Source organism: Juglans microcarpa x Juglans regia, chromosome 8S (genome assembly GCF_004785595.1).
Source record: "Juglans microcarpa x Juglans regia isolate MS1-56 chromosome 8S, Jm3101_v1.0, whole genome shotgun sequence".
Classification (NCBI taxonomy): Eukaryota; Viridiplantae; Streptophyta; class Magnoliopsida; order Fagales; family Juglandaceae; genus Juglans; species Juglans microcarpa x Juglans regia.
The window spans coordinates 6,845,868-6,872,909 of NC_054609.1; the positions used below are offsets into that span (position 1 = coordinate 6,845,868).

Consider the following 27,042-nt stretch of genomic DNA (forward strand, 5'->3'; position numbering starts at 1 on the left):
ATATTAAAAAACTTTTTTCCCAAAATCTGTTTTATATTGAATCAAATTGGTTCATATATACAGATCCCTTCAAAATTGCTTCTAAATGTTTTCCACTTGGTTTTCACTGGATCCCTAAAAATCCAGCAAAAAACCTTCAATATTACTCGGGAATTCTACTTCAAACAGAATCCCTCATTATTAAACTCATCTATGATAAGACCAATAATACCAAATTGATCTATCATAGTGCTTATATTTCAAAAATTACTACTGAAGAAGATTGGGGAACTCACCCTTATACTTCAAAGAAACTCTAATTATGATGTTGTATATTGTTATTTTGATTACATTGATGTCTGGCTCAAGTTCATGTTGTTTCAAACAACAGATATGACACACTCTTGGTTTCTAAATTTTGATAAAAAAATTTAAAACTAATTTTCCTATCTGGTTCCTGAGATCGTGGAATCAGTTTGGTCCTATTTCTGAAGTTTTTCCAAAGAAACTTCAACATGCTATTAAATGTTTTGCTAATGCCATTTCTTCCAAAATGGATCATCACAGATCAAAGTTCCCCTACATTCTCCATTTCTGTAAAAGATACAAGGTTCCATGGATCTTGAAGTGGAATTATGATCGAAATAGTAACATATTGGTCCATTACTAGTTCATCAAGTGGTGGGATAGATATCCACACATACAATGTGTTATTGACAACATTACTAGAGATTTTTCCCAAACTGCTCCAGACCTTAAAAGTATTGAGGAATTCCCTGCTATTAATGAACAGTCAACACCAACAAGACATCCACTTGCTCAAGCCACTACTACTAAACTGGTAAAAGCCGCTTCCTCCTCCACAACTGATAAATCAAACAAATCTTCTAAATCTAAGAAGAAGTTAGTTCTTGAAGGACTCAAGAAATCATATTTGATTTACTTGTTAAAAAAATCACTAGAGGAAAACAATGATAACTCTAATAATTCTGATAACAAATCTGAAGCATCATCTGAAACTTCAGTCGCTAACCCCCTACAACAACATATTTGGACATGATTCAAAAGAAACCCCAAGGTTATCTAATCATTGATCCGTCGGCACAAACCGGCAAAAAGGAAAGAAGGCTACTGTCCTCCAAAGACTAATTGGCCTCCCCACCTGATTTACTTTTGGCACAAGAAGATAGGCTACCATCCTCAAAAGACTAATTGGTCCTACTTTTTCCGCCAAATTCCTACTACTTTACTTTTGCTACATGAAGACAAATTACTCCCGCAATTTTTTCTGAGAAAATTGTCTACAAATTTGTTTCTAATGAGTAAAATAATAGTAAAAGTGAAATTGTTGTTCACCATTATTCAGTGTTTTAATAATTGTAATGGTATCCCATTCATCTATAAAAGGGGAACCTGACTCTAAAGGAAGGCATCACTTCGTTTGGATCTAATTCTTCTAGATCGCTTCTCTTGATCACCTTCCTTCTCTTAGTCTTCCATCTCTCATCCTCCCCATCTATTTGCTTTGATATCACTTGCTTCTTTTGATAACTTTGTAACTTATTTTGTAAGATTAATGCAAATTGTTATTTACATTTCATTATTTCTATTTTCATATTCAGTATTCATGCATATGGTCAGTTTTACTGCCTACTATTAACTGTGCATATTCACTTACCTCCTTTTTGGTATCAGAGCCATCTCTGGTTCTGGTGGCTAATCGATTAATTATTTCTAGTCATTCTGCTTGTTGTGATATTGTCCAAATCTCTGCTTCATGCTTAGTCATTCCTATTTTTAATCTTGTTTCTGTTGGCGCCACCCCATCTGTAATTGACTTTCTAGAACCGTTTCTGTAAGATCGGTTTTGTCAGGAGAGTGCGTAGGGCAGGAGAGGGTACAAGGTTGGGCCAAGGGTATGTGTTAAGAAGTGTTGTAGAACCATGAGTGAGGATAGGTTTAGTCAGTGCTAAGTTTTGTTTTGGTCGATTTCATGATGAATAAGATGTTTAGATCTAATTCGTCTATTAGTTCTAGGTCTAGTATACCCCCTGATATTATAAATGAGGAAGATTTTTTGTTGAAGAAATTGATTCTGTTAATTTCAACTGATGGAGTATTCCAAAGATTGATGTCAAATCTATTTATAAAACCACTTGGGTTTAGTCTACCTTCAAGACTGAGTTCAATGTTAGAATTGTTGAACAAACCTATGTTAGTTCCAAAACACAAGAAAAATGTTGCCTATTTAACAGAAAAATGATTAAGGATTTTTTGGTAAAAGGTTACAAATATTTGCACATTAGTTCTGTTCCAGTTGGTGTTAAACCTCTCACAAGAAAATGCATCAATGCTTCAGTACTTCTTTGTATTCGAAATGCTAGATTCAAGAAATTTGAAACTAGTATCCTATGCATGATTCAATCTTGTTTGTTTAGTGGATCTGTCCACTTTGACTGTTTTCCTGATTGAACTATTGCTTTGGATGATAATCATATTTTGAAAGCTTTAACTTTAAACATTTTAACTTCTAGTTATGACATGGAAGAAGGTAGCAAACCTTTTGCCATTGTCTAACGTATTTATTATAGACTTTTAAAACCCAATTTAAATCCTAAAGCTATTTTGAAAACTTCAGGAAATAAAACTTTATTAATGCAGAGTTCTACTCCTAATGCGAACATTCAAGTTCCAAAAATGATTTATTGGAAAAATCTTTCTCTTCCCAATGAATGGATTTCGGAACATGAAGTTCCTCCTGCTAAAGCTTTTGCTAATGAGCTCAACCTTGATTATATTCAGTAATATTTGGATGGCACTGTTAAAATTAGTTTTGATCAACCACTATTACCTAATAAAAGAAGAAATTCTTTCGCTGGAGCTAGATCTTCCTTAGGATTATCAATCTGAAACCCTTAATTATGTTAGGGGTTCTAAATTAATTTAGGGTTTCAATCTGAAATCCTAAATTAATTGAGGGGTTTCTGTATCGAAACTCCATTCTATTTTGGGGTTTCAATACGAAACCTCGATCTATTTTGGGGTTTCGATAGTTTGGATTTACTTCGCCAAATTAGAGGGTAGGGACCCCAATAACCCCAAGCTAAGGGTAACTATTGTGGTAAAGTGTATGGATGTCACTATAGGAGATATGGCATATCCCAATCAAAGGTCCACTTAGAAGAACAATGCAAAAAGAATCCAATATTAAAATCTTTGCAAAAGAATAGCTAATCTAGACTAGAGATTGGACTTAAAAAACATGGCGGATGAGAGTAGTGGGGGTGCAACGTTAAAAGAGTGTACTAAGTATGATCCAGATGAGTGTAAGAGACACCTAGCTCGTATGGTCATCATGGACGAGCTACTATTTCGGTTTGTGGAGGGGAAATGGTTCCAAGCATATTCCAAGTACTTGGAATCTAAGTTTAACCTTCATTCTCACCACACGGTGGCAAATGATATAAAAAAAACATTACAACAGAAAAAGATTTGTTGAGGGGCCAATTGGTGGGTCACAAAGTTTGACTCACCATCAATACATGGACATCCATCCAAAATTTTAATTATATGTCTTTGACTGTGCATTTTATTGATTGTGATTGAAAATTAACTAGTATGAATTTCAAATTTAATTGTTGTAGCAATATGAGATGTCAACATCTACCTTCGCTACAATATGACTTCGTGTATGTTGGAACAACCATTGCCATTCGCCCTTTATCGGAGGTACCAGCCTCTTCAGCTCCTCTTTCTTTCCTTCAGACTTTCTCGCATTTGTGTTTGCTCGCCCGACACAAGATGAAAGATCCTTTGTTAAACCTTGTCCTTCATCTTGTGCTGAGATGCTTTTGCCAGGCTTTCTATATGGTGCCACTTCCCTTTCGTTTGACTAGCTACACTCTACACACCTGCCTTTCCTTTCCCATGGAAGGTGGCTTGTCCTCCTTTGCTAGTACTATCCCCACAGATCAAAATAGGTGATGGAATGGAAATTGGAAGTTCTTGTTCAAGCAGGGCAGAATGCCTTCAAAGCACTCATTCGGAAATGACAATGCTCAGTAAAAGTTTTTGGCAATAGCTTAGAAAACTATAGTTCGGGAAGGTGTTTTGAGCATTAGCTCAAATTCGCGTTGAGAAGCTAGGATGATGAGTTTCAAGCACTAGCTCGAACTCCAGGTATGCTAAGGAGAATGTTTTCTGTGAACTAGCTCAGACTCCGAGTAGGTCTAAGTCTTGCCCAACCTTCACCGAGAGGGTTGAGAGAGTGCCCATCTTGCTTTGCTCACCCAACTTTCTTGTCTAACTTGTCTGCCCCACTTACTTGGTTGCTCGCCTCTATCGCTCGAACGGGTTGTCACACGGAGATTAGAAAAGCGCTGGTGGTGAAGGATAGATATGCGAAGACCAAGTAATATTCGAGACAAAGTCACACATGCAGTTGTTATCCACAGTGTGGTAGTTAGGGTGTGTACATGGCCCTTTTAAGAGGAGACCATTGTGCATACATTAATGATATGGAAACTGATTTTTAAGATTGGAATTATGTTACTTGGAGGACCTGGGGTTCTTGAGTTTTGACTTATTAGATTGCCCGATGACTGCTGATCCTTTATTTATGTTGCTCGATATTGGTGGTTGGTCATGACAGCTTGTGTTTAGAAATTTGAACTTATCACACGATATTGTAAGTTGTGCTAGGGAATTTCCATCTCGATAAGTATTATTGCTTGGTTTCCCATGTCTTTAATTGCAATATCTCATTCTCATTTATATACATTTTAAGCTTTTTTCATGGATTATCACTTCCTAGGTTTTCTTTAAAATTTTATCATAGTAGTCTCCCTACGGTCTCACTCTTCGGAACCATAGACCTTATTGTAAATGTAGGCTTTGAGGGCGGGTACAAGCATTGAGATCCTACACAACCAAGAAAGTGAAAACGGAGAGCATGTACTCGTTGGACTATCTTTGTGTAGTGCACATCTCGATGTTGTGGTTTCCGCCAAATCAAAAGCGAAGATTGAAGATGTCACACATACACTAAAATCCTAACATAACTCATATAAATAACGGATTATGACGCAACAGGACCCGCATAACTAGTTTAATAATTACCATTTCTTGGATTAACCTAAACACGACCCATTTCATACAATGGGTTGAGCTTATCTGTTTATTTGTTTTACCCAATTAATATAAGTTCATATATTATACATAGATAACTATATAAGTCATTCACAATTACAATTGGATTCATAATAAAATATTTTATGATCAATATCCAAATCAATAATATTTAACAAAGTTAATATTTCCATAAAATAATTAAGTAGTCAAATGCCAATATTAATATTACATCCCACTAATAATAAATGCATATAAAACTAAACACTTACAGAATTTGAAAATAGAATTTATACGAGTTATACAAGTTGATTACGGGTTTCGCAAATTGATCCACAATTGACCTATATATTAATCGTGTCTCATTATAAGATCAACATGTTTTGACCCATACTCATTTACGACAAACTCAAACCTATTTATTTCGTGTCATTTTCTTGTTAAGTTTATGGATGGTGCCATATATATTGCACCCTTAGTTAGGGCTGCTACCCGCATGGTGCGGGGCGGGGGGTGCCCTTCCCCGCACCCCGCCCCGCACCATGCGGGGTTAGGGATTTCCCCACCGCCCCCCGCCCCCGGGAGGCGGGGGCGGGGTCCCCCGCCCCGGTGCCGGGGGGCGGGGGAAAAACCCCCACCCGCCCCGCCCCCCGCCATTATGTTAAAAAAAAAATTTTTTTGGTCTAAAAATATTTTTTTAGACCAAAATTATAATATATTTTAAATAATAAATTAAAATTTATAAATATAAAAAAATATAAACTCATTAGAGTTAGATTTTCGATTGATTTGGCCTCCTAGGCCAATCTTTATATAGGAGGCCAAGGCAATACAATAGTCATCCTTAAGCAATGTGGGACTTAGTAGTAAGTCACACATTGCTTAAGGATGACTATTGTATTGCCTTGGCCTCCTATATAAAGATTGGCCTAGGAGGCCAAAACAATCCAATGACTTGAATATAATTTTAAGTCTTTTATAAATTGTGTATATCTATATACAATATATTTATTTAATATATATAAATAAAATTTTTTTTTTAATGTGGGGCGGGGGCGGGGGAGGGGCGGGGCGGGGCGGGGCCCCGCTGGGGTCATCCCGCCCCCCGCCCCCGCTATACCCTCTCTATGCGGGGCGGGGCGGAAGCCGGGCGGGGCAGCGGGGGCGGGGCCCCGCTGCCCACCCCTACCCTTAGTGTGGCGCTCTCAACCCCCACGTGTGATTTGGTAGGAGTCGCGACACCAAGGTAATGCCACTAGGGTCACACACCCTACCACCAAGTGCAAGTGTGTGCACACATGCAATATGTGTACATTTTATAAACGCAGTGGAGAAATAAAAATGTCGTCTAAAACTAAGTACCATAAAAGTTTAAAATAAAACCCAATAAGAAGTCCTCCATAAGGTTATTACAGTCATCTAGCTGATTAAAATAAAATAAAACTAAATAAAAGTCCATCAATTACAATGGAAATAAATCTCAAGTCATTACTCCTCAGTGGGGTTGGTCCCGAATGCTCAAACTCATCCTCTGCATCAAAGTCTACGGTTCCATGAAACAGAACCGTAGGCGGGAACACCACAATGAGATCTCACAATCTGAGCAAGTAAATCCACATATCAACAACCAGGGAATTCAAACATGAAAGCATACTAACAAACACGCACAACAATCATGAGAGATAATCCCAAAATACCCATTTTTGTGACCTTTACCAAAATTATTACAATTACAGCCACTCATGCCAAAAATCACATTTGTACACCGATGACATTCATTTATTACAGTGTACGCTATGGTCTCCCCTATGGACCATCCACATACTTTGGCTCCCTTCATCACACCATGGGTAACAACCGCGTGTGTGACTTCATAACGAGCAATGCTCAACTCTACACTCGGCGTGTACGTAACCCGACATCCTTTAAGCCCTGCCAACAGAGAGGCCACAAAGTCATACCAAGAGCATTACCGTCTTGGCCGAGCCTACTGTCACCCAACGACAGCCCAGGAGACGTCACTCAATTTTACACACTTCCGAATGACCAAATGAGCTCTACCGACATAATACCTCATTTCAGGTTGGGCTCGCTATACGCACGCACCCACAAAATATGCTTTTAATCTTTAGACACAAAAACATAGCTTTTCCGATTTCACAGCATAACTATATAACATAGCACAATTAATAAAATCATGACAAGTAATAACAATTAAAATACAGATGCATGACAAGAAGTTATTGGATGACATGGCAATAAGTGCAGCAAACAATGAAAGCTCAACACACAGTTTCACATATTCACATATCACAATTGCACGCGATTCCTAACACTTCACCCAGTGATTGACCAACAATCTATCACTAACTATAGATTTTATCCCAAAGCAGTTGAGTGGTGGCTCGCGAGTTGGGTGAAATCAAGGGAGGAGGAGGTCGGGAATGGGAAGGGGAAGGCCAAGAGGTGGTCGAACGACCACCGGAACGCGACTGAGTGGTGGCTCGCAGTGGCAAACGACGAAGCTTGGAGAAAAAACTCTAAAGGCTATGGAAATGAAGATCAGAAGGGGAAGAAGGTGATGAGACAATTTTTGAGAGGAAGAGAGGGTGTTTTTGGGATGGTTTTGTAGAGGTAGAGGTTCGGCCAGGCCGAGAGACCCACCCACAACAAAACCCACCTTCGGCGGTGATTGGGCACACCAAGCGGTGCACAAACCACAGAGGAAGGGCTCGCAGACTTGACAGCGACTGGGTGTGACCAGCATTGCTCATATGGTCGTAAGAAGCCATGCGCAGAGTGTGGCGGACTTGACAGCGATTGGAGACGATGGGCAGTGGTTTGACAGTGGCAAGGAAGGCACGAACCATGCCAACATGTGGAGTCGGCATGCCGGTGGACGTGGGTGCTGGCATAGTTGCTGCCTGCAAGGGGAAAAATAAAACAAAAAGGGGAAGAAGAAGTGGGCGGCGTGCCCCCCAGGGGGGGTGTAAGTAGAGAAAACTAGGGTTTTCACCCCTTAAGCCCAAAAATGGCGCTGTTTTCAACAAGGGGCCTAGTCTTTGTTTCAGCTCATGGACTCCCACACGTATTGGGCCCACAATTCACATACAACAACACAACAAAAAAGACAGCCCACTCAAAACCAGACTTGGGCCTCACACACTAAAAGGATAAAAAAAAAGCACAAACACACAAGATGAACTCGAGCCCTCACACTTAGTGGTTGGGCCTATCTTGCTGTCGAATGAAGAAGTGATCAATAATATGCACAGATGCTAAGGGGTCCTGATACGGAGCAGTTGCCCTCCATATGCTGGGAAACACTCTGCGGTAGCTCAACTCCGTCGAGTCCTGGTCTCCAAACTCTCTGCGCTCACTCAACTCCTCTGATTCATGTTTCCATTGAGGATCCAGCTCCCAGTCCTCTGGTACCTACATATGAACATTAAGTATGGTAATTAGCTACAACCATATGAATTTTATACTAATTCGGGCCGGCCATTAATGCTCGTACAATTTCTTCAATTTCCAACATAGAAAATATTCTAGATTTCCTTCCATAAATTACGTGCAGTTGGACCTCTCTATATGACAAATATTGTTTGCTTTCAAATTATATTTTAGGATTTCTTGATCTCATCAATAAATGTCACTTTAAAATTCAAAATCAATGTTATAGTGGCATGCACTCCATGCAACACAGAATGAGGGGGTAAGAAGGAGGGATACATGGCACTTAAATTGGACATAAGCAAGACATATGATAGAGCGGAATGGGATTTTCTAGAAGCTTTAATGTTGAGGATGGGATTCAATAGGTCATGGATTGAGCTCATCATGCAGTATGTGAGCACTATAAGATATTCAATTTTGATCAATGGAGCAACACAAAGTGAATTCACATCCTCTAGAGGACTAAGATGGGAGATCATCTTTCCCCTTATCTTTTTATCATATGCTCAGAAGTGTTAAGTCATATGCTGGATAAAGATGAGAAGAAATGTAACATTTCTGGCTTTCCTTTTGCTCAAGGGTCTTTGCTTGTTAACCTTTTATTTTTTTAAGATGATAGCCTTCTTTTTTGCAAGGCTAATCCAATGGAATGGAGTAGGTTACTTAGGCTTTTGAAATCATATGACCAAGCCTTAGGTCAAAGATTGAACCTGGACAAGACCTCAATCTTCTTTAGCGGGAATACTAGACAAGAGGCCAAGGAGTCCATCCTATCTACTGAACGGCTGAGAGTATCCAAGTCATATAAGAAATATTTGGGCCTTCCTTCTTATGTGGGGTCACATAAATCAATTGCGTTCAGGCCAATACTAGACAGGATCAGAAGTAGAATGAGCAACTAGAAAGTACGGTTCTTATCTCAAGCAGGTAAAGAAATCATTCTCAAGTCTATTATTCAGGCCATCCCAACCTAGTATGTGGGTATCTTCAAGATTCCAAAGACCATTCTGAGCAAGATTAATTGACTTATGCAGAAATTCTGGTGGGGGCAAAGGGAAGACAAAAAATTCACTAGTTGTCATGGCAGCAGCTAGGCAAGGCCAAATTGGCAGGTGGACTTGGGTGTCGTAACTTTAGAAATTTTAATCTAGCTCTACTAGCTAAAAAGGGCTAGAGGATAATTCAATATCCTCAATCACTGGCAGCTAGAGTTCTTAAGGCTAAGTACTACTATAAATCAGATTTTTTGAATGCCAAGCTGGGCAATAATGCATCCTTTGTCTAGAGAAGTTTCCTAGCAGCAAAGCAGTTACTCAAAGACGGCCTGATTTGGAAGATTGGAAATGGTGAGTTAGTGAAGAATTGGCACGACAAGTGGATTCCTCGACCTTCTTGTTAATTTGTCTAGTCTAGTCATATTACACATGTAATCTTATTGACTAATCTAGTCAATAAGTATTATTCAAGATTACTTGGCGTAGGTTTTTAATTAGCTAGGAAAATAAAATATTCTGCATTTTATCATGGTTTATATATAATCTTTGGTATTTTCTTACCGTGTATTTATTGTATAAATTACCAATCTTAGAAGATTTTTATTTCTTGAATTTATTTAAATATATATAACTCATGTCAAATCACCAGTCGTCTTAAAAGTTTAAATTTTTTAGACAAGTAGTAATTTTACAGAATATCAAACAAGAGGTCCTGAATTCGTATTATATTCTTTAACAAAACCATATAGCATCACCAAGGGAAAGTAATATGGGTTTTTTCTTTTTTTTACCTCATCAACTGCAAGGGTGAAAACTTCAAGATCACCATTTGGTTTGATGTGAAATCGAGTGAAAGCCTTGTAGTTAGCAATCCTTAGAGAGGAGAAGGCTTCGTCATAGTGTAAGTTAAACCAGTTGACGCAGATGTATAGGTAGCATCCAAACACCAAGGAAACTGCTGGGGTGGACAAGACCCAGAAATAAAGGAAGACAGAAACATAATAAGCAATGGCAGCCACTCGAGATAGAGACTCCATCCCATTCTCACATATATTCCTCCTCGTGACAGCTATGAGCTGATGATAGCAAATTTCAAATGAATTTAAGATATATAGTGAAAAAAAAAAAAAAAGGGAGAAAACAGCTTTGGTTTGTGGAACAAGTGATCATATATGATCACACGTACTATTTTAGAACATACAAATCTCGCACATTCTTTTTTAAAATAAATGAATCTATTGTTTAAAAAATTATTTTTTCATGTAAACCTCATCGATATTTATACGGAGTGCGCGGGATTTGCCAAATAACATTCATGGAGGAGAGTTTTTCTTACCTCTGGCACATCAAATGCAGACATGACATACTTGATACAGGCAGGATAAAGGCCGAATGTCCATTGTTCTAAACTAGTCCGATTGCCATTTGAGGCAGGTTGAATGAGCATACTTTCTAGTGATCGATAGAGAGAGTGATATTCTGGTAAAATAAAAAATCAAACAATATTTTAAATTTTTAGAAAAAAATAAATAATAATATCCAATGAATCTTTTCTTTTTCAATGATCTCATGCATTATTTTACATATATAAATACATTATTTTCTTTTCCTAAATTACGAAACTTATGACAAATTTAAATAACAATTTGGAAACAAATACCTCCCGGTGATTTATAAGGTGTATCTACATTTTTCATCTCCGAACTATATTTTAAACTATTAAAAAAATAATTACTCTATTCTCAAGCGGGTGTATAGAACATTCTATACACATCACTTAAATGATAAGATTTAATTTGTAAGATTCAAATTTTAAAATTTATCTTTCAAATTAAATCGTGTTACATGTGCACTGTGTGATGTAAAAACCTTAGAATAGCAGTATATACTTCTCTTAAAAAAAATTCAATGCTTATCATCGATTAAGATTTGACCATTAAGACTATCTAATGTTGTCTATTTTTGGTAACGACTAGATCTTGCATATTAAGACTGTACATTACAAAGTTTTAGTAGTTTGAGGTGAAAAAATATAAAACTCTATGTAGTTTTGGGATGCACATTTCAAAATGGGGTAGATATAGTATGTAGGTAAAACACTCCTACATTTATCAATGAGTTGTAAATTAGTTATAAAAAAATTGTAGGTATATCATTACTCGTCGATCAAACCATTATGCATGCACTTTTACCAACAATATTGTAAAGAAAGAAAAACTCTTGGAGGATGCATGTAAATCGATCGAAATCCCACCTGAAGTCTCCAATATTCCGATCCGGACAAACGTCTCAACACCCAGTTCGAACACCAACATAAGAATGAGAGCTACGACCAAGTGGGCGGAGAAGTGACAAAACCCGATCACAATCCTTATCGTCCATGACCTTTCTGAGGGTGCAAATGCAATTGCTGCCATTAGAAATAGCACTGAACCACCCAGAGACACATATGAGTGATGCACCATGTACATGAAAGCACTCCACACCGTACCAAGCTCACACTGGCCGGGAAACAAAGAAAGGCGAAAACAAATGTCATATATACGGATAGATCTTAATTAATAATGACAAAATCTATTTAGAAGTCTTTTTTTTAACACATTCGCACATCGTTGATTAGTGTTTTAATTTTTTATTATAATATTTGATCTCACTATAAATGATGTGCTAACACACTAGTTTCTGTACAGCAAATCTCAAAATATATTTATACGGAATAGAAAATAACAGGAGTTCACCTGCGGGAACATCGAGAAGACCAATATAAAGTATAAAACGCCACCAATAAAATCAAATCGCCAGTTCTGCTTCCGAAAGTTCGAAATATTTTTCCACGCAAGCTGCACGAAATCAATGAGAAGCTATAAGCTGCAAAAATTCTGAAATTTTTCATTAATTTAATCTAAAGTTATGTAAAATAAAAATAAAAGAGTAATAGATGTGAATTTTTGTAATCCCAAATATGTTTTATTCCCCATAAATCATATATAATAATATGCTTATTGATTTATCATGTAAACCCAAAATTTTTAATTTGATTTATTATGTTGTATGTACCTTTAAATTAGTTCTAAATATCATAATATTTTCATGGGTCTTTTCTTTTCTTTTCTTTTCTTTTTGTCTTTTAATTTGAAAACTTAAGTTAAACAATATGGACAAACTAAAAAATTTAAAATCATAAATATTGTTAAGACTAGATTTCGAAATAAAATTAAATTTAACAAACTTTTTCAAGTTCTAATATGGTTGAGATAAGATTTCGAAACAAAATAGATGACGACTTTCTTATAAATAATTTCTTAGTGTATATTGAGAATAAATGTGATAATATTTAATTATCTTTATTTGTTGAAAGAACATCGAAATCAATTAGCATGTTAATTTTTTTTATTTTAGACTTAAATTGAAATTTCCTATATACTTCTGCACACTTATAAGTAATCTTTTAACTTTTGTTATGTAAAAACTTTTATATATTCTACACTAGTCCCCTCTACATAAATCCTGGCTTTGTCCATGAACATAATGTAATAAAATGTGATTGGTACTAGGTACTAAGTGGGATAGATCAGACTCGGAAAGGAGAAGAACAGAGTACAGTTACAGTACCTTTCTTGACTTTTCGAAAGTAGGATAAGCCTGTTTGCACTGATAGGAAACTCCATGAGATTTACTGAAATTGCGAAACACATGGGTAGGATGCAAGAATGCCCCACCACAGCCATTTACAAGTAGATGTTGTGCATAACCAGGCTCATCTGACCCACCACCAGAGTTGACTCTTTCGTGCCGCATGTAGTGATGTATGTCCCCAGCAATCCGAAGCCTACACCTTCTCTTCAGAACATTGCGTATTAGGTATGAAATATTGGGCTTATGCTCACCATTCTCGTACCAATCAAGAAGCCAATCTGGTTGGTGCGTCATTACAATCACAGAGTCTCTCTCGCCAACCTTGATCACACATGGTCCAATAAAAAAGTTAATAAGATCGATTAACAAAATGTTTAGGAGCAAAAGATAGGATTAAAATATATTATAAGAGCCTATTTGATTGAATCCTATAAAAGAAAAAAGTACTGATGCAAAACTTTTCCATTGTATATGCGTAGACATGCAAAACTCTGCACCGAAAGAAAAATCAAATTATGAGGGCATAATATTGTTGGACCTTGAGCTGTCAATATTCAACCTAAACCACTTAGGTCTCGTTGGGTTACACAAATCAGATGAGATCATCTGATTTGTGTAACCCAACGAGACCTTAGTATTTGGGAAGACACGTTCGAGTCTTTCTTGACATTCAACATTAATATTGTACCCCTATTTTCAAAGTACTGGGATAATAGACACATCCCAACAATCTCTTCCTCACAATGACGCTAGCTCCCATGACTCAAACATTATCTCTAACACTACTAATTATACCACTCGATATCATACCCCATGTAAGGGGAATTTTCCCACTTCACAAAGCCCACTTGGCCTTGGCCCAATGCGCGACCTTAGGGTCACCAAGACCATACTTGGATAAAGGGGTCAACCAAGGAAAGAAGTCGAGTGACTGACAGAACAGATCAGCCTGACATCACTTGGCCAAGTTCCAAACCTGGGAACTCACATGGAAGGTAGCGGGAAATGCGGATGACTCTCGATCTGCTGAGATGAAGACATCTACGGCTCATAAGGGATAAAAGCAAGGTCTGAAAACTACACCACATCAATGGCGCCACTACCGAGCTATACGTTACATTGATGGTGTCGTCACAGAACCATGCGCATTAAAGGACTCTAAAAGCATGAATAGTAGGAACATCGTGAAGACAAACACGATATGCACCTCCCCAGACCCATGGTACAAGAAAGGCTCTCTAATCTCTAAACTATTTCACTTTATTTAGAAACTTCTAAGAGAATTTACTTTGGCATCGAAGACCCCCCGGCCCCAAGGCCGTCCTCTCCTAGTTCTCTTCTTCCGTATCTTTTGCAAGCCCATTCTTGAAGACCTAAGTTGTTGGAGTCTGGCCTAAAGGCGTGGGAAACAGGACATTAACAGTGGCACCGTTTGTGAGATCCTTTCTTTAGGCCTAACGTGTACTTCATGTGCCTAAGGCAACCCGTTCCAAACAATTTGAAAGCTTACCAATATTACCAGTGACATGGAAGTTAGCCAGCAAAAGAACCAAGTTCTTAGGATTGAAGAGGGCGCAGTGGAAGAAAGGTGAGCACGCACCCGAGAAGAGATGCCTACGAACGACAGGGTAAGCTAGGTGTATCCTGCGGAGGGTGCTTGCACCTTACTGCCACCTCCCGACTGCATGGTGGTCAAAAGCGAGGTTCGAGATGAGCAGGGGCTTCGGAAAGTAAAATCAATCGAGCCATTGGAACTCATCATTCTCAACCTAGATCGACCAGAAGTCATGGCAAGGATTAGCAGCGAAATGACATCTGAAGCCCAGAGCACCATGCAACAACTTCTCCCCAAGCACCAAGATGTATTTGCCTAGAGCCACAAGGATATGCCCGGAATAGCGCTCGAAGTCATACAGGAAAACCTTAGTGTAGACCCAAAGGCCAAAGAAGTGAGGCAGAAGCATCGAAGTGGACCACCTACTGAACGCTAGATTCATTTGAGAAGCCCACTACTCAGAGTGGCTGTCCAACATGGTGCTCATAAAGAAGCCAAATGACAAATGGAGAATGTGTTTCGACTTCACCGACCTCAACAAAGCCTGCCCAAAAGACAATTTGCATTGCTACACAGCGATGCCTTTTGGGCTTAAAAAAGCAGGTGCCACCTACCAACTGTTGGTCAGTCGTATGTTCAAAAATCAAATAGGAAGAAACATGGAGGTCTATGTGGATGACCTGTTGATTAAGAGTGAGACCACGGAACAGCATCTAAACGATTTAAGGGAGACTTTCGCGATACTACGACAGTACCAAATGAAGCTAAACCTGGCAAAATGAGCTTTCGATGTCGGATTACGCATTCAAAACGACGAACAACGAGACAAAATATTAAGCGCTACTCTCAGGGCTAATGGTTGCGACGTCTCTATGCGCCACCAAAATCGAAGTACGAGTCAATTCTCAGATAGTGGTCAATCAAGTGCGATGGGAGTTTGCTGTAAAAAGCGAAAAGTTAAAAAAATACTTAGCGCTAGTAGAGGTTGACCATTTTAAGTATTTCCAAATTCAGCAAGTGCCAAGAGCAGAAAATCATAAAGCAAACAAGCTGGCATGCACGGCATCCGGATAAGAGGACTCCCCTTGCCAGAGCAAACAGTGACCCAAACCATAGAACTGCCTGTTGTATGGATCAAGGTAATAGAAATACTATCAGGAGCCCCAGCTCTGGCGAAGGACATACTCAAGTATTTAGAAACCAATGAGGTGCCAGAGGACAAACAGAAGACTAGGAAGATTCGAAATAGAGCAACAAGCTACACTTTAATCAAGGGAATTCTGTATCGAAGGGGCCACTTGATGCCCCTATTGTGGTGAATCTCCCCAGAAGAAGCACAATACGTGTTGGCAGAAATACAGAAGGGATTTGTGGGAATCACTCAGGAGGGAAGGCACTGGCCAGGAAAGTAATGAGGGCAAGGTATTATTGGCCTCGAGCCCTACGGGATGCCAAGGAATATACGCAAAAATGTCGGAAGTTCCAAGAATATGCAAGGGTGCCCCATTGTGCACCAAAAGAATTAACGTCGATCATGTCGCCTTGACCTTTCGCCTAGTAGGGAATCAACTTGGCCGGCCCACTTCCCCCAAGCAAAGGAGGAGTCAAGTTTGTAGTGATGGTTGTGGACTACTTTACCAAGTGGGTCAAGACTGAGGCCTTAGCGACCATCATGACGAACAACATCACATGGTTCCTATGGAGGACGGTAGTTTGCAGGTTTGGCATTCCACGTATCGTCATAACGGATAACGGGAGGCAATTCGATTTAGATCACTACCGCAGTTGATGCCTGGAATTAGGAATCGAGTTCTAGTGTTCATCCCCAATACACCCCCAGGACACCCCCAGTCTAATGGGCAAGTTGAGGCAACCAACAAAACATTGATGGGAATGCTCAAGAACCGGCGCGACGACAGAAAAGAGGCATGGCAAAAGAACTCCCTGCCGTCTTGTGGACCTACCGAGTCATAATGAAAATGCCAACAAGGTAAACTCATTTTACCCTCGCTTACGGCCACGAGACGATGCCGCTAGCAGAGATCAGAATCTCTACCTATAGAGTTTAGCACTTCAAGCAAAAATCCAATGATAGGCGGGTAGAGGAACAACTGGATTTGTTGGAAAACGTTAAACTAGAAGCCGAAATAAGGACCACATCCAACAAAAGAAGGGCCAAGAGATGCTTCAACAAGTGTGTGCGCCCGAGAACGTTCAAGGTCGGGGATCTCATACTTAAAAAGACAAGAACAACAACATGAGACTAAGGAAAGCTAGGCCCCCGATGGGAGGGCCCTTACGTAGTCACCGCCACAAATCAGCAAGGCTCATACCGTCTACGGGACTCTCAAGGGAAAGAATTGCTGCATCCCTGGAATGCCAAACATCTAAGAAAATTCTATTGCTAAGCTAATTCACTGTCGTAAATTTATATATTTCCATCCACACGTTGCAAGCCCTAATGAAAGAAGTGTTGTATTTCAATGGTAAATTTCAGGAACATAACGTAACCCACCAACGAACTCTCCACTAACAAAATCAACTTAGTCTCCATCAATGAAGTCAACTCCGTCAATGCGATCTACATCAGCAAAACTAACGAAATATCCATGAGCAACTTACCTCCCTGCGAGGCAAAAAGGGCGAGTGTAATGGCTAAGGCTGCTCTACCCCTGTCGCGGAGGAGTGCAGGTCGACATTGTCGGAGGAGACGACGTCGACCATGAGAGTGGCTTAGGTAACTATGCCTTGAATCGACAGGACGGTGCAAGAAGGTTTGCTATCTCTACCATCTTCTTAGGCGCCGACAGCTTGGCCCTAATAACTAGTGCCATTACAGACAGGCCCCTGGGAGGACTAGGAATATTGTTAGAATCAGATTTATGGGAAAGCCCATATCAAAGCGCAAGTTGGGCAGGGGAGCCAGATATCAACAAAGGTTATCCTCGGTTAGGGTCGTATTAGGGTGGCGATACTTGTCCCTGTCCACGGTGCCCCATATGGCGTACACAGGATATGGGCACTTGATGGTCTATCCGATCGGGTGCTCCCATTCATCACCCGACAGGAAGAAGAATTGGAGATCATACCCCTTTACAGCAGCATGCTACGCCTTCAACCGCACCAATTCCTAGACTGACTAGAAATCGTAGAGGTGTCGGACCTTCCTCAAAATGTTATGGAAGAACACGAGTGTTATGAGGTCCTGGTAGTCTGCCCCGGCCTCCTCTAATGCACGGCGCCAAATGACGCAGCAAGAAACAAGAATCCTCCATGAACTGGGAGGAAGTTGGGCAGGCACCAATTCGAATAAGGCCAATACTTCTCACACCGGCCGACAAAAAGGTAGCCTAAGGCCGCAGGAGAACATGGAGGAATAAACCACGACGTTGGTGTCGTAGCCCTCAGAGTCCAGTGCCCTTTCAATGGGAGGGGCACCACGAACTCAACTTTCAAAGGAACCCTGTAGGTCTCCTTCAACGACTCTAGTTCGGTAGGAGTCACCATTGATAGCCACGTAAATCCGGCGAACTCTTCTGGGACGGCGCCACCATGGCCGACATCAGCTTGAGCATCGCCAGAGGACCCAATCAGTTCAGAAGGGTGTGAAGATTTCTTCGGAGTCAAGAGAGATCAGAAGAAAAGGAAATGAATTTCAAAGAAAAACTGGAAGAAAACAAAGGAATGAAGGACTCAAGCAGCGAGAAAGAAATGCAGAGAACAAAGTAAAGGATAAGTGAAGTGACTATCACAAGGGGGAAATGGCCTTATATAGGCAAGATCGACGGTTGACCTCCTGAGGTAATATAACTCCATGTGTCCCCCAAAGCATCAAAATCCCTCGATTGTCGTGACTTCAACAGAGTGTATCTACTGATACAATGTGAGAAATAAATGACTACCTAGCACGAGGTCATGATGAAAGAACCGTAGGGATGCCATTAATGCAAAACGTGACCGTCACAATGTAGCTATAAAAGTGGGAGACTAACCGTTACTCAGCTCAGCACAAAAGAGGTCAAGTAGTCTTGCGGTGCAAGAACTAAGGGAATGAAGAAAGAATTCCCCTCGGACCGGTCCAAGGAGAATTGGCAAGGTAACTGTAAGGAGATTTTTTCCACTTCGTAAAGCCCACTAGGCCTTGGCCCAATGGTCGACCTTAGGGTCACCATGACCATACTTGGATAAAAGGGTCAAGTAGGGAAAGGAGTCGAGTGACTAACACGACAGATCGGCCTGACATCATTCGGCCACGTTCTGAACCTAGAAACTTGCATGAAACGCAGCGGGAAATGCGGAGGACCCTCGATCCACTGATATGAAGACATCTACTGCTCACAAGGGATAAAAACAATGTATGACAACCACGCCGCATTAATGACGCCATCAATGTGTAACGCATTAAATGACTCTAACAACAGGAATAGTAGGAGGGACACGAACCCCATAAAGACAAAGACGAGTTGCACCTCCCCAGACCCATGGCCATATAAATAGAAAGCCTCAGGTACGAGAAAGGCTCTCTAATCCCTAGACTCTTTCACTTTATTTACAAATCTCTAAGAGAATTTACTAACTTTAGCATCGGAGACTCTCCGGCTCCAAGGCCGCCCTCTCCTATTTGTCTTCTTCCGTATCTTTTACAGGCCCATTCTTAAAGACTTGAGTTGTCGGAGTCTGGCTCAAATGCGTGCGAAACATGACATTAACACCCCGCATGGCCATTTTTAGATCGGTCATAGAGAGCAACATCTTCCACTCCCCTCAATGCATATAATATATTGATTATAACTCATTTTAACATAGACAATGAAATAGAGAACTTGGAACGATACCTTTTCTCTGGCTAGTTTTGAGAAAAATTCAAATTGGTACACATCGATATCACCATGGAGTGCAAGATCAAGACCAAACACCCACCATCCTTTAGGGAGTTTCAAAGAAAAATAACTCTTCCTTTGTGGCATAAACCACCCGCCCAACCAGCTCGTATGACATATATACCCCATAAAGGTGTGAAGTCCATCAAACCAATCTGTCACGCCGAGACTAGAGGTTATCACACAACAATAACATTTTAAATGACGACACACTTATGACGGCTTTCATTTAAGAAAAATTAACACAAACCATGGTTTCCAGGAATAAGAAAACATTCAGGCTCTTCATGCTTCACTTGTTTTTGGCGGTGCTTCTTGGATTTTTTTCTTCCCCGCTTCAATGATTTAGACACCTCCGGAGGCGCCTTAGGCTTGTCCACAGTCATACGTGCTTGTTCTGCAGAAGATCGTGGCTGCAAGGCATACTCAAAAGGGCGAAAGAGACGACTTTCGTACGTGAATTTTGATGGATTAGGATACCTATAATTCAACGGCAAGACATGCGTCCCAATTAAACAAAAACAAATTATCAAAAATGTTGAAAAGAACATATTAAATATCGGATAATTCAGATGTCTAAAATGATGTCTATATATTATATATAGATATGAAGACAGATTTCATTTTGTTTAATATATATATGCTAAATATCTATTTTTTTAAGAAATTTAACTGGCTAAGTTGAAATAGTGATTTTAACCATTCAGTTAATTATAATAACCTAGCTAGCTAACAATCAAGGGCATGCTAATTACTAGCTAGTGAAAATGAATTCCCAACAATATGGTGTACAATTGTCATATATTTTATGTATTGTAAATAAGAATAGTCAAGGCCCGTAGTCATTTAGAGTGTATATATATGAATGGTAACTACAATTATCAATATTAATAACAGTAAGGGCATGTTTGAACACTACAAAATTTCTAAAAGATTTAGCAAAATTTTTAACTTTTTTCATCTAATCATTATTCAAATACAAAAATCAATACAACTTTTACAAACTTTAAAACAAAAACTATATTCAAATAATTTTTGAATTTTATAATATTTTTATTCAAATTTTTCTCTCATTTTTTAAAACTCAATAACACATATTCACTTAAACTATTACACTATTATTCACTAGATTTTGATATACTCCAAGTGTCCAAACATGTCCTAAGTGTCGATTTGGAATTGTTGCTAGCAAAAGGCTATTTATTGTTTGTAAATATATATATATATATATATATGTATGTATCTTATGTACGTGCTTTTAAAGTTGATACGGACCCTAGTTTGGAAACAAAATAAAAATGTGTTTTAAAGATAAAATGACAACAAATTAGGACATTTATATATAGTTTTTTAGTTATAAATATATAAGATCATGACTTACGCGATATCCCCTCCAATGAGTAGCAAGTCTCCACGACTTAAGGTAAGTTTACCAAGTTCACTATCTTCCAAATCAATAGAGGGCTGAGCAAGTAGCCGTGCCACTGTATAAGTTGAGTTTCCACCATCACCAGTATCGGCCATGAAGTCAAACCATAGTTCTTTCTTTTCACTATGACGTCCATATTCAAAATCTCCATCATCATCTTGACCGTTCCTTCTATTCTTTGGCACTCCTCCTACTCCGTTCATTGCTGCAGCCTGATGATTGGAGGATGGGACCCAAAGATAAAAGATAAATCAGTTACAACACGTCATAAAGTATATTTAGAATTATTTTCCTCCTTCCCCCTCCCTTGCTAAAACCAAAAAGAAAGAGATAATTAGTATGATCGGATAAAAATTGTTTCATGATTTGAGTTTTGTTAAATTGCCTAGCTAGACTGATCAATACATTTCTTATAAGAAAATAAACGTAATGATTATATATATATATATATATATGAGTTATTTTATTCTTAAGCCAATGTGAAAAACACATAATAAAGCACATCATTGATATAACACGATTTAATTTGTAAGATTTAAATTTATAAATTTTTCTTCTAAATTAAATTCTGCCGAATTAGCAGTAATATGCAGTGCTTGTACTCTACATTGTCTTATAAATAGAATTTTTCTATATATTTAGTTTAGCTTTTCGATTAATTACCAAGTGCTGAAAATCGATTGCTAATCGACACACAATATGATATATATTTATAACATATGGCCTGGGATATACCTGCAATACACGTACGTCAAAACGACCTAGAAAGAAATTTACTGATACGATGATGTTAAAAACTGTTTTGTAGAGATCAACTGATGTTCTGCAACACAGCCATGGATCACCAGATAATGTTAAACAAGTAAATATTACTGAAAATCTCTTCAATAGACAGAAATTAACAGTTGAAAAGATATATATATATATATATATATTATTTTGCTGAATATATATATATATATATGTATATGTATATGTATATATATAACACAGTACTGGACATACCCTGAATACCAGGGAACCATATCTAAAAAATCCGGTTTCATTATTTTATTGATCTTCTCATATTCTTCACCTGACCTGGACAAAGGAACATAAGAGAAAACTTAGTCTAGCTCATGTATATATATATATATATATATATATATATATGTATGTTCCAGGCAAGACATCATTAAAAAATCTGAATAATCAAATTCAAGCATAAAAATTTAGAAAAAAAGAAAGTAAATGCACAATAGAAGGTTAAGGTACAAAATACTACTCACGCTGGTAACCTCTCCGCTATACAATTAGCAATGTAAAGGCCTATAAATGTGGCCCATAACGAGTACAAAGCAAGCATTTCGTCCGTTGAAACCTTGGCCAGCAACACACCGCTAAAAAACTGGGTAAATAATTCCATGTTAGACATGAGTTAAGAGTAAGGAAAAACATCCACCTATATTGAAAATATACACAATAATTAGAGTAAGGAAAAAAATATATATATATTATATATATATATGGCTTTCTGTTGTCTATATATATATATATATATATATATGTATATGTATATATATGGAACCTCCTGTTGAAAGAAATCGATGGCAAATAGCATGATCATTTGCAGGAAGTGTACGGCAAGATATGAGGAAGCACTAGGAAAATAGACTGGATACATGATGTAGGGGATCTAGGTCCGATGATGCAGTTGATTACTTTAAGAAGGCAAATTAGCAGACAAGAAATGGTGACGATTTCTTGAATTGGGCAGATCTTTTGCAGAATTCTTATTTTATTACGTATTTTATTTTTATGTAATAATTAGGATTTTGCTTATTCTGTCTCTCTCCGTTTTCCTTCCCATGTGTAGAACACCCCCGTCCCCTGCCCCCAGCGGCTACCTCGCTCTCTCTATTCCATTTTCTCTCTCTCCATCGTCTCTGTCTCTCTCTCTCCACAGTGAGTGTTCCATTGCTGCAGTCTCAGCCGTCACGGTTCCAACTTTGTCGAGCCGGCTGCCCTTCCCACACTGCACGTCCAACCCCGACAACCTTTGTGAAGAAACCCCCGGCCATCTCCGACCATCTCCCTCTTGAGTCTCTCAGCCCCTTACTCTCATGCCGTCTCTCTCTCTGCTCTCCTCTCCCTTGGGTTTTGGCATCACCAACACCATCCACCGTCGTCGTCCGACCATGAGAGTGGGCAATTAAGCCCTCGGTCTCCCCCTCTCTAGTTTCCTCTCTCTTTGGTTTTCCCTCTCTCCCGCACATTCTTTCTCTTCTCATTCATCTCTCTGTGTTGTGTTATGCCGCCGCTGTCCTCCATGCCTCGACCCTTCACTCACATGGGTGTATGACCGGTGTGGTCAACATCCCGACGCCCTTGATTTCACCAAATCACAAGCGAAACCCAGGGGTAATACATAACTAGTGGCTACAAGTACAACTAGGACTAATTACTCGACCTCTGTTTTGTATTAACAATTAAGCTCCAACTTATGAAGTTCATTAATTATGATCCTTAATTGCTATTCAGTTATTGATGTTAACCACATTGTCGTTGAAGAAAAGGAGCATTGACAAGATCAGAAGATATTAGGAATTACAAAGAATATGACATAAAACATGTAGGAAGAGTCAGACAAAGGTCTCACTCAACATTCACCGGCAACAAATCGATCTCTTGATTTCTTACTTTGTTGTATTACTATTTTTCATATAATTCTCAATAAAATAAAATAAAAATAGAACTAAAAAAAACTTAATAAATGGTTGACCCATTTACCTTGGGATAATGATGGTCCCTGATCTCAGAGCCAACGCCCAGCACAATCAAATATGAGCAGACTTGGTCTGTATAAGTTCTTGGTCCACGCGGTCTTTCTTTACATTTACTTAGAAAAATGCAGCAGGCTATACTAACAACCTTCAAAAGCATGAAGAGAAGTATTGGAGTTAAGATTATGGGAAAAACTACGACATGATATGTTGATACAAAAGCGTGATGAGGAGTAGCTTACAGCCGAAAGTTGGAGTATCTTCCAGTATATCTCTGGCCATGACTTTCGAACCTCACGTGAGAAAATGTAGCGAAAGCCATAAAAAATAGTGTGGAAGAGAAGAAGACATAGAATAGAAAGGGCAAAAATTGTCAAAAATAAAGACAGATTCATTCTCATGGATTCTCCCATTGAATGATCAACAGTTGCTATTAAAAGCCAGGAGACATACCTGCAAAAGAAAGCAAAATACTCCCAATTAAGTGAATGATATCGGTTTTGTCTGCCTCTCTCTCTCTACAATGATTAACATATATATCACAGGATTTAAGAGTAGTATTTAATTACCACGTATTGAAACTTGCATAGCTCGGTTTCCCTATCAACGGCTGGGAAAAGAATTGAACCCAAGGGTGCATAAAGAAATAGAAGAATCCAAACAAACAGAGGTGTAGAGACCACCACACATGATGAATGTTGTCGCCGTCGTTAAGAATACTACTAATATAGTCCAACACGATAAAAACGACAGAACTCAGAAATGCAACGACTACCGCATGGTGTGAAAGCTCAGGTAGGTAAAGGTATGTGTCCGTTGGCCTTATAAACCTCATCAGAATTTGCATGAGTACCCTCTGGATCTTGATTTTCAAGGCGTGTAGAGAATCTTTTGCAGCATTTTTCATCATCTCGAGGGCTTCCATTGAACTGCGCGCAATATTTCTTAGAGGTCGTCGCTGGTTATCTTGAGCCGGATACATGATAGCTCCCTTTACTAATTCACCAACTCAAAACCTGTAACTTTGGACAAAAGAATAGACACTAATTAATTATATAAGTTCTCGAAAAGATTAAAGATGAAGAATATAGAAGAAGAATTGACTGATAAGATCATCATGTAGAATATAGAATATAGTAGTACGTATTTACCCACCACGGGCATAGCTAAAAGGATTCCGCAGGTAGAACGGAAACGAAATCACAGTCATGCCCGAAAGAACAGAAAGCAGAAAGTCATGCTCGAACAAAACAAGTAGTAATCGAAGACCCACATAGCACATAGCCTCGAAGTTTCAAAAAGCAATGTATGAGATAGGGAGAAGAGATCAGGTACCTGGTAGATTCGTAGCATGAGGCGCGGTGGAGCAAGGAAAAGGAAGGTCGGTCAATGTTTACAGAGGAGACCATTCTCAGTAGTTACAAGTTCTAAAGTAAACTTTTTGATCAGGCCTTTTATAAAAAAATGATCTTATTAAACAAATAAATGTTTTTATATTTTTTCAAGGTGGACTTCATTTTTTATAAACGCGTACATCAGTTTGTCTAGTTGAAATAAATAAATAAAAAAGATATAAACTTTATTTTATATCTTAACATATAAAAAATAAATATGCTATTGTCAGAGAGTTAGGTCCCGATTGGTCCCGACAAAAAAGTTTTCCCCTTTTTTTTCACTCGTGACTAAGGAATTGTTTTTAAGTGATGTAGTGATTTTTTTTTAAAAAAAATTTGTTTAAAAGTATAAATAAATAAAATAAAATAAAATATAAAGACCTTTTTATTCTTATCCGGTGCTGTCTCGTGCTACATCCTCGGTTCTTAAAAAAAAATTTTAGATTTCGTTTGGTTACACAATTTAGATGAAATGAAATATTTTAAATAATAGTAAAAATTTTTAATTAAGATGAGATAAGATGATTTGTAAAAAATGATATATTTAAATAATAAGATGAGATGAGATAATTTTTACTTTTTAGAATTTGATAAAGGGATGAGTCTCACCAATAATTGAAAATTATTTTGTAATAGTTAAGAATATATTAATAAATAATAATATATTAATAAACAATATTATTTATTATTAATTAAAAAATTTATAAACAAATTTAAATCTCAAATTAGATTTTTTGTTGTTTATATTTCCAAAAATTAAAATTTCTTTGTTAAAAGATATTATTTTACTTATCACATATTTATTTTTCTATATATAAGAAATTCGAAATTTTTTATTCTAATTATAAATTAAAATAATTTTGATTATTGTAATAAATAATTATATGTATTAAAAAGTGTGGTAGATATTTTTTTCCCAATTTATTTGTGATGCCCCGCACCCAAGGGTCCGGAGAGTTAGCTTTTGTAACCTACCATCGTCTTCTATAACAAATTTATACTCTAATATTCCATCAAAAAAACAATCTCGAAATTTTCACGACTTACAATACCAAAAATAACATAAAATCATAAATCAACTAAAGAGACTCCCAAAATAAATATTTGTACCCTCAGGTACTTATTCGTCTATGAACTTCACAACTTCTCTAACACAGCCTACTCTTACTAGCCATCAGGACCATCATAATCATCTGAAAAATATTATGGAAATAAGAGGTGAGTTATCAACAACTCAGTAAGCAGAGAACATATACTAATATGCAAACATGAACATTTACAGAGTTCAGAATGCTGAATAAAATATTTTTATTTTCAGTATGCAGAATCAGAACATGTTATCAACAATACCAAACCGAAAGTTCAAAAATATTCTTATTAATTCTTTTGGTACAGCATAACTAAAACATCATATCAGAACATAATTTCATATTTAACCCCTGTAGGAGGGTTGTGCAAACCCCAACGGCCAATCGAGTAGAAACAAAATGTGAATCTTCCTCTTATTATTCTCACAGTCTCGAGTGTGCACATAGGAAAGATCACGCATAAAACCAATTTGTTTCCAAAGTGGGTGTACCAGAAATAAAAAAGTTAGTACCAACCCAAACAGATGTCATAGTTTTACACCCATAGTAAGGTCATAACAGAACAGAAACAGAATGCCATGCTAGAGGTATCAAAAATCGCATCATATCATATCAGAGTACAGAACATTTTCATAACAAAACAGAACAGAATTAAATCACAAAAAGATAATATATGCACAAATTTTCATATTCACTCTTTTGCATAGTTCAGAAACAGAATACTAAAACTTTGCTCATGTC

General features: G+C 38.1%; 1 protein-coding gene across 1 annotated transcript; it reads right to left on the bottom strand.

Moving 5' to 3' along the window:
- Positions 1-8,325: 8,325 nt before the first annotated feature.
- On the bottom strand, positions 8,326-25,220 carry LOC121244179. The gene is made up of 16 exons (XM_041142206.1): positions 25,155-25,220; positions 24,389-24,835; positions 24,062-24,272; positions 23,827-23,967; positions 22,326-22,444; positions 22,063-22,137; positions 21,793-21,880; positions 21,010-21,269; positions 19,879-20,108; positions 19,584-19,783; positions 13,170-13,514; positions 12,296-12,397; positions 11,812-12,058; positions 10,894-11,036; positions 10,349-10,633; positions 8,326-8,541 (listed from the first exon to the last, which is right to left on the bottom strand). The coding sequence occupies exons 2-16, from the start codon at positions 24,799-24,801 to the stop codon at positions 8,326-8,328; spliced, it is 3,075 nt and encodes a 1,024-aa protein (XP_040998140.1). The 5' UTR covers positions 24,802-24,835; positions 25,155-25,220.
- Between the last annotated feature and the right edge of the window lie 1,822 nt (positions 25,221-27,042).

Excerpts from the sequence above, each read along its gene's own strand:
- LOC121244179 (XM_041142206.1), bottom strand. The coding sequence starts at position 24,801 with ATGTATCCGGCTCAAGATAACCAGCGACGACCTCTAAGAAATATTGCG. Across the intron at positions 24,273-24,388 it reads TATGCAAGTTTCAATACGTG|GTATGTCTCCTGGCTTTTAA; the intron begins GTAATTAAATAC and ends TTTCTTTTGCAG. Across the intron at positions 22,445-23,826 it reads GGGACCATCATTATCCCAAG|TTTTTTAGCGGTGTGTTGCT; the intron begins GTAAATGGGTCA and ends TTATTTACCCAG.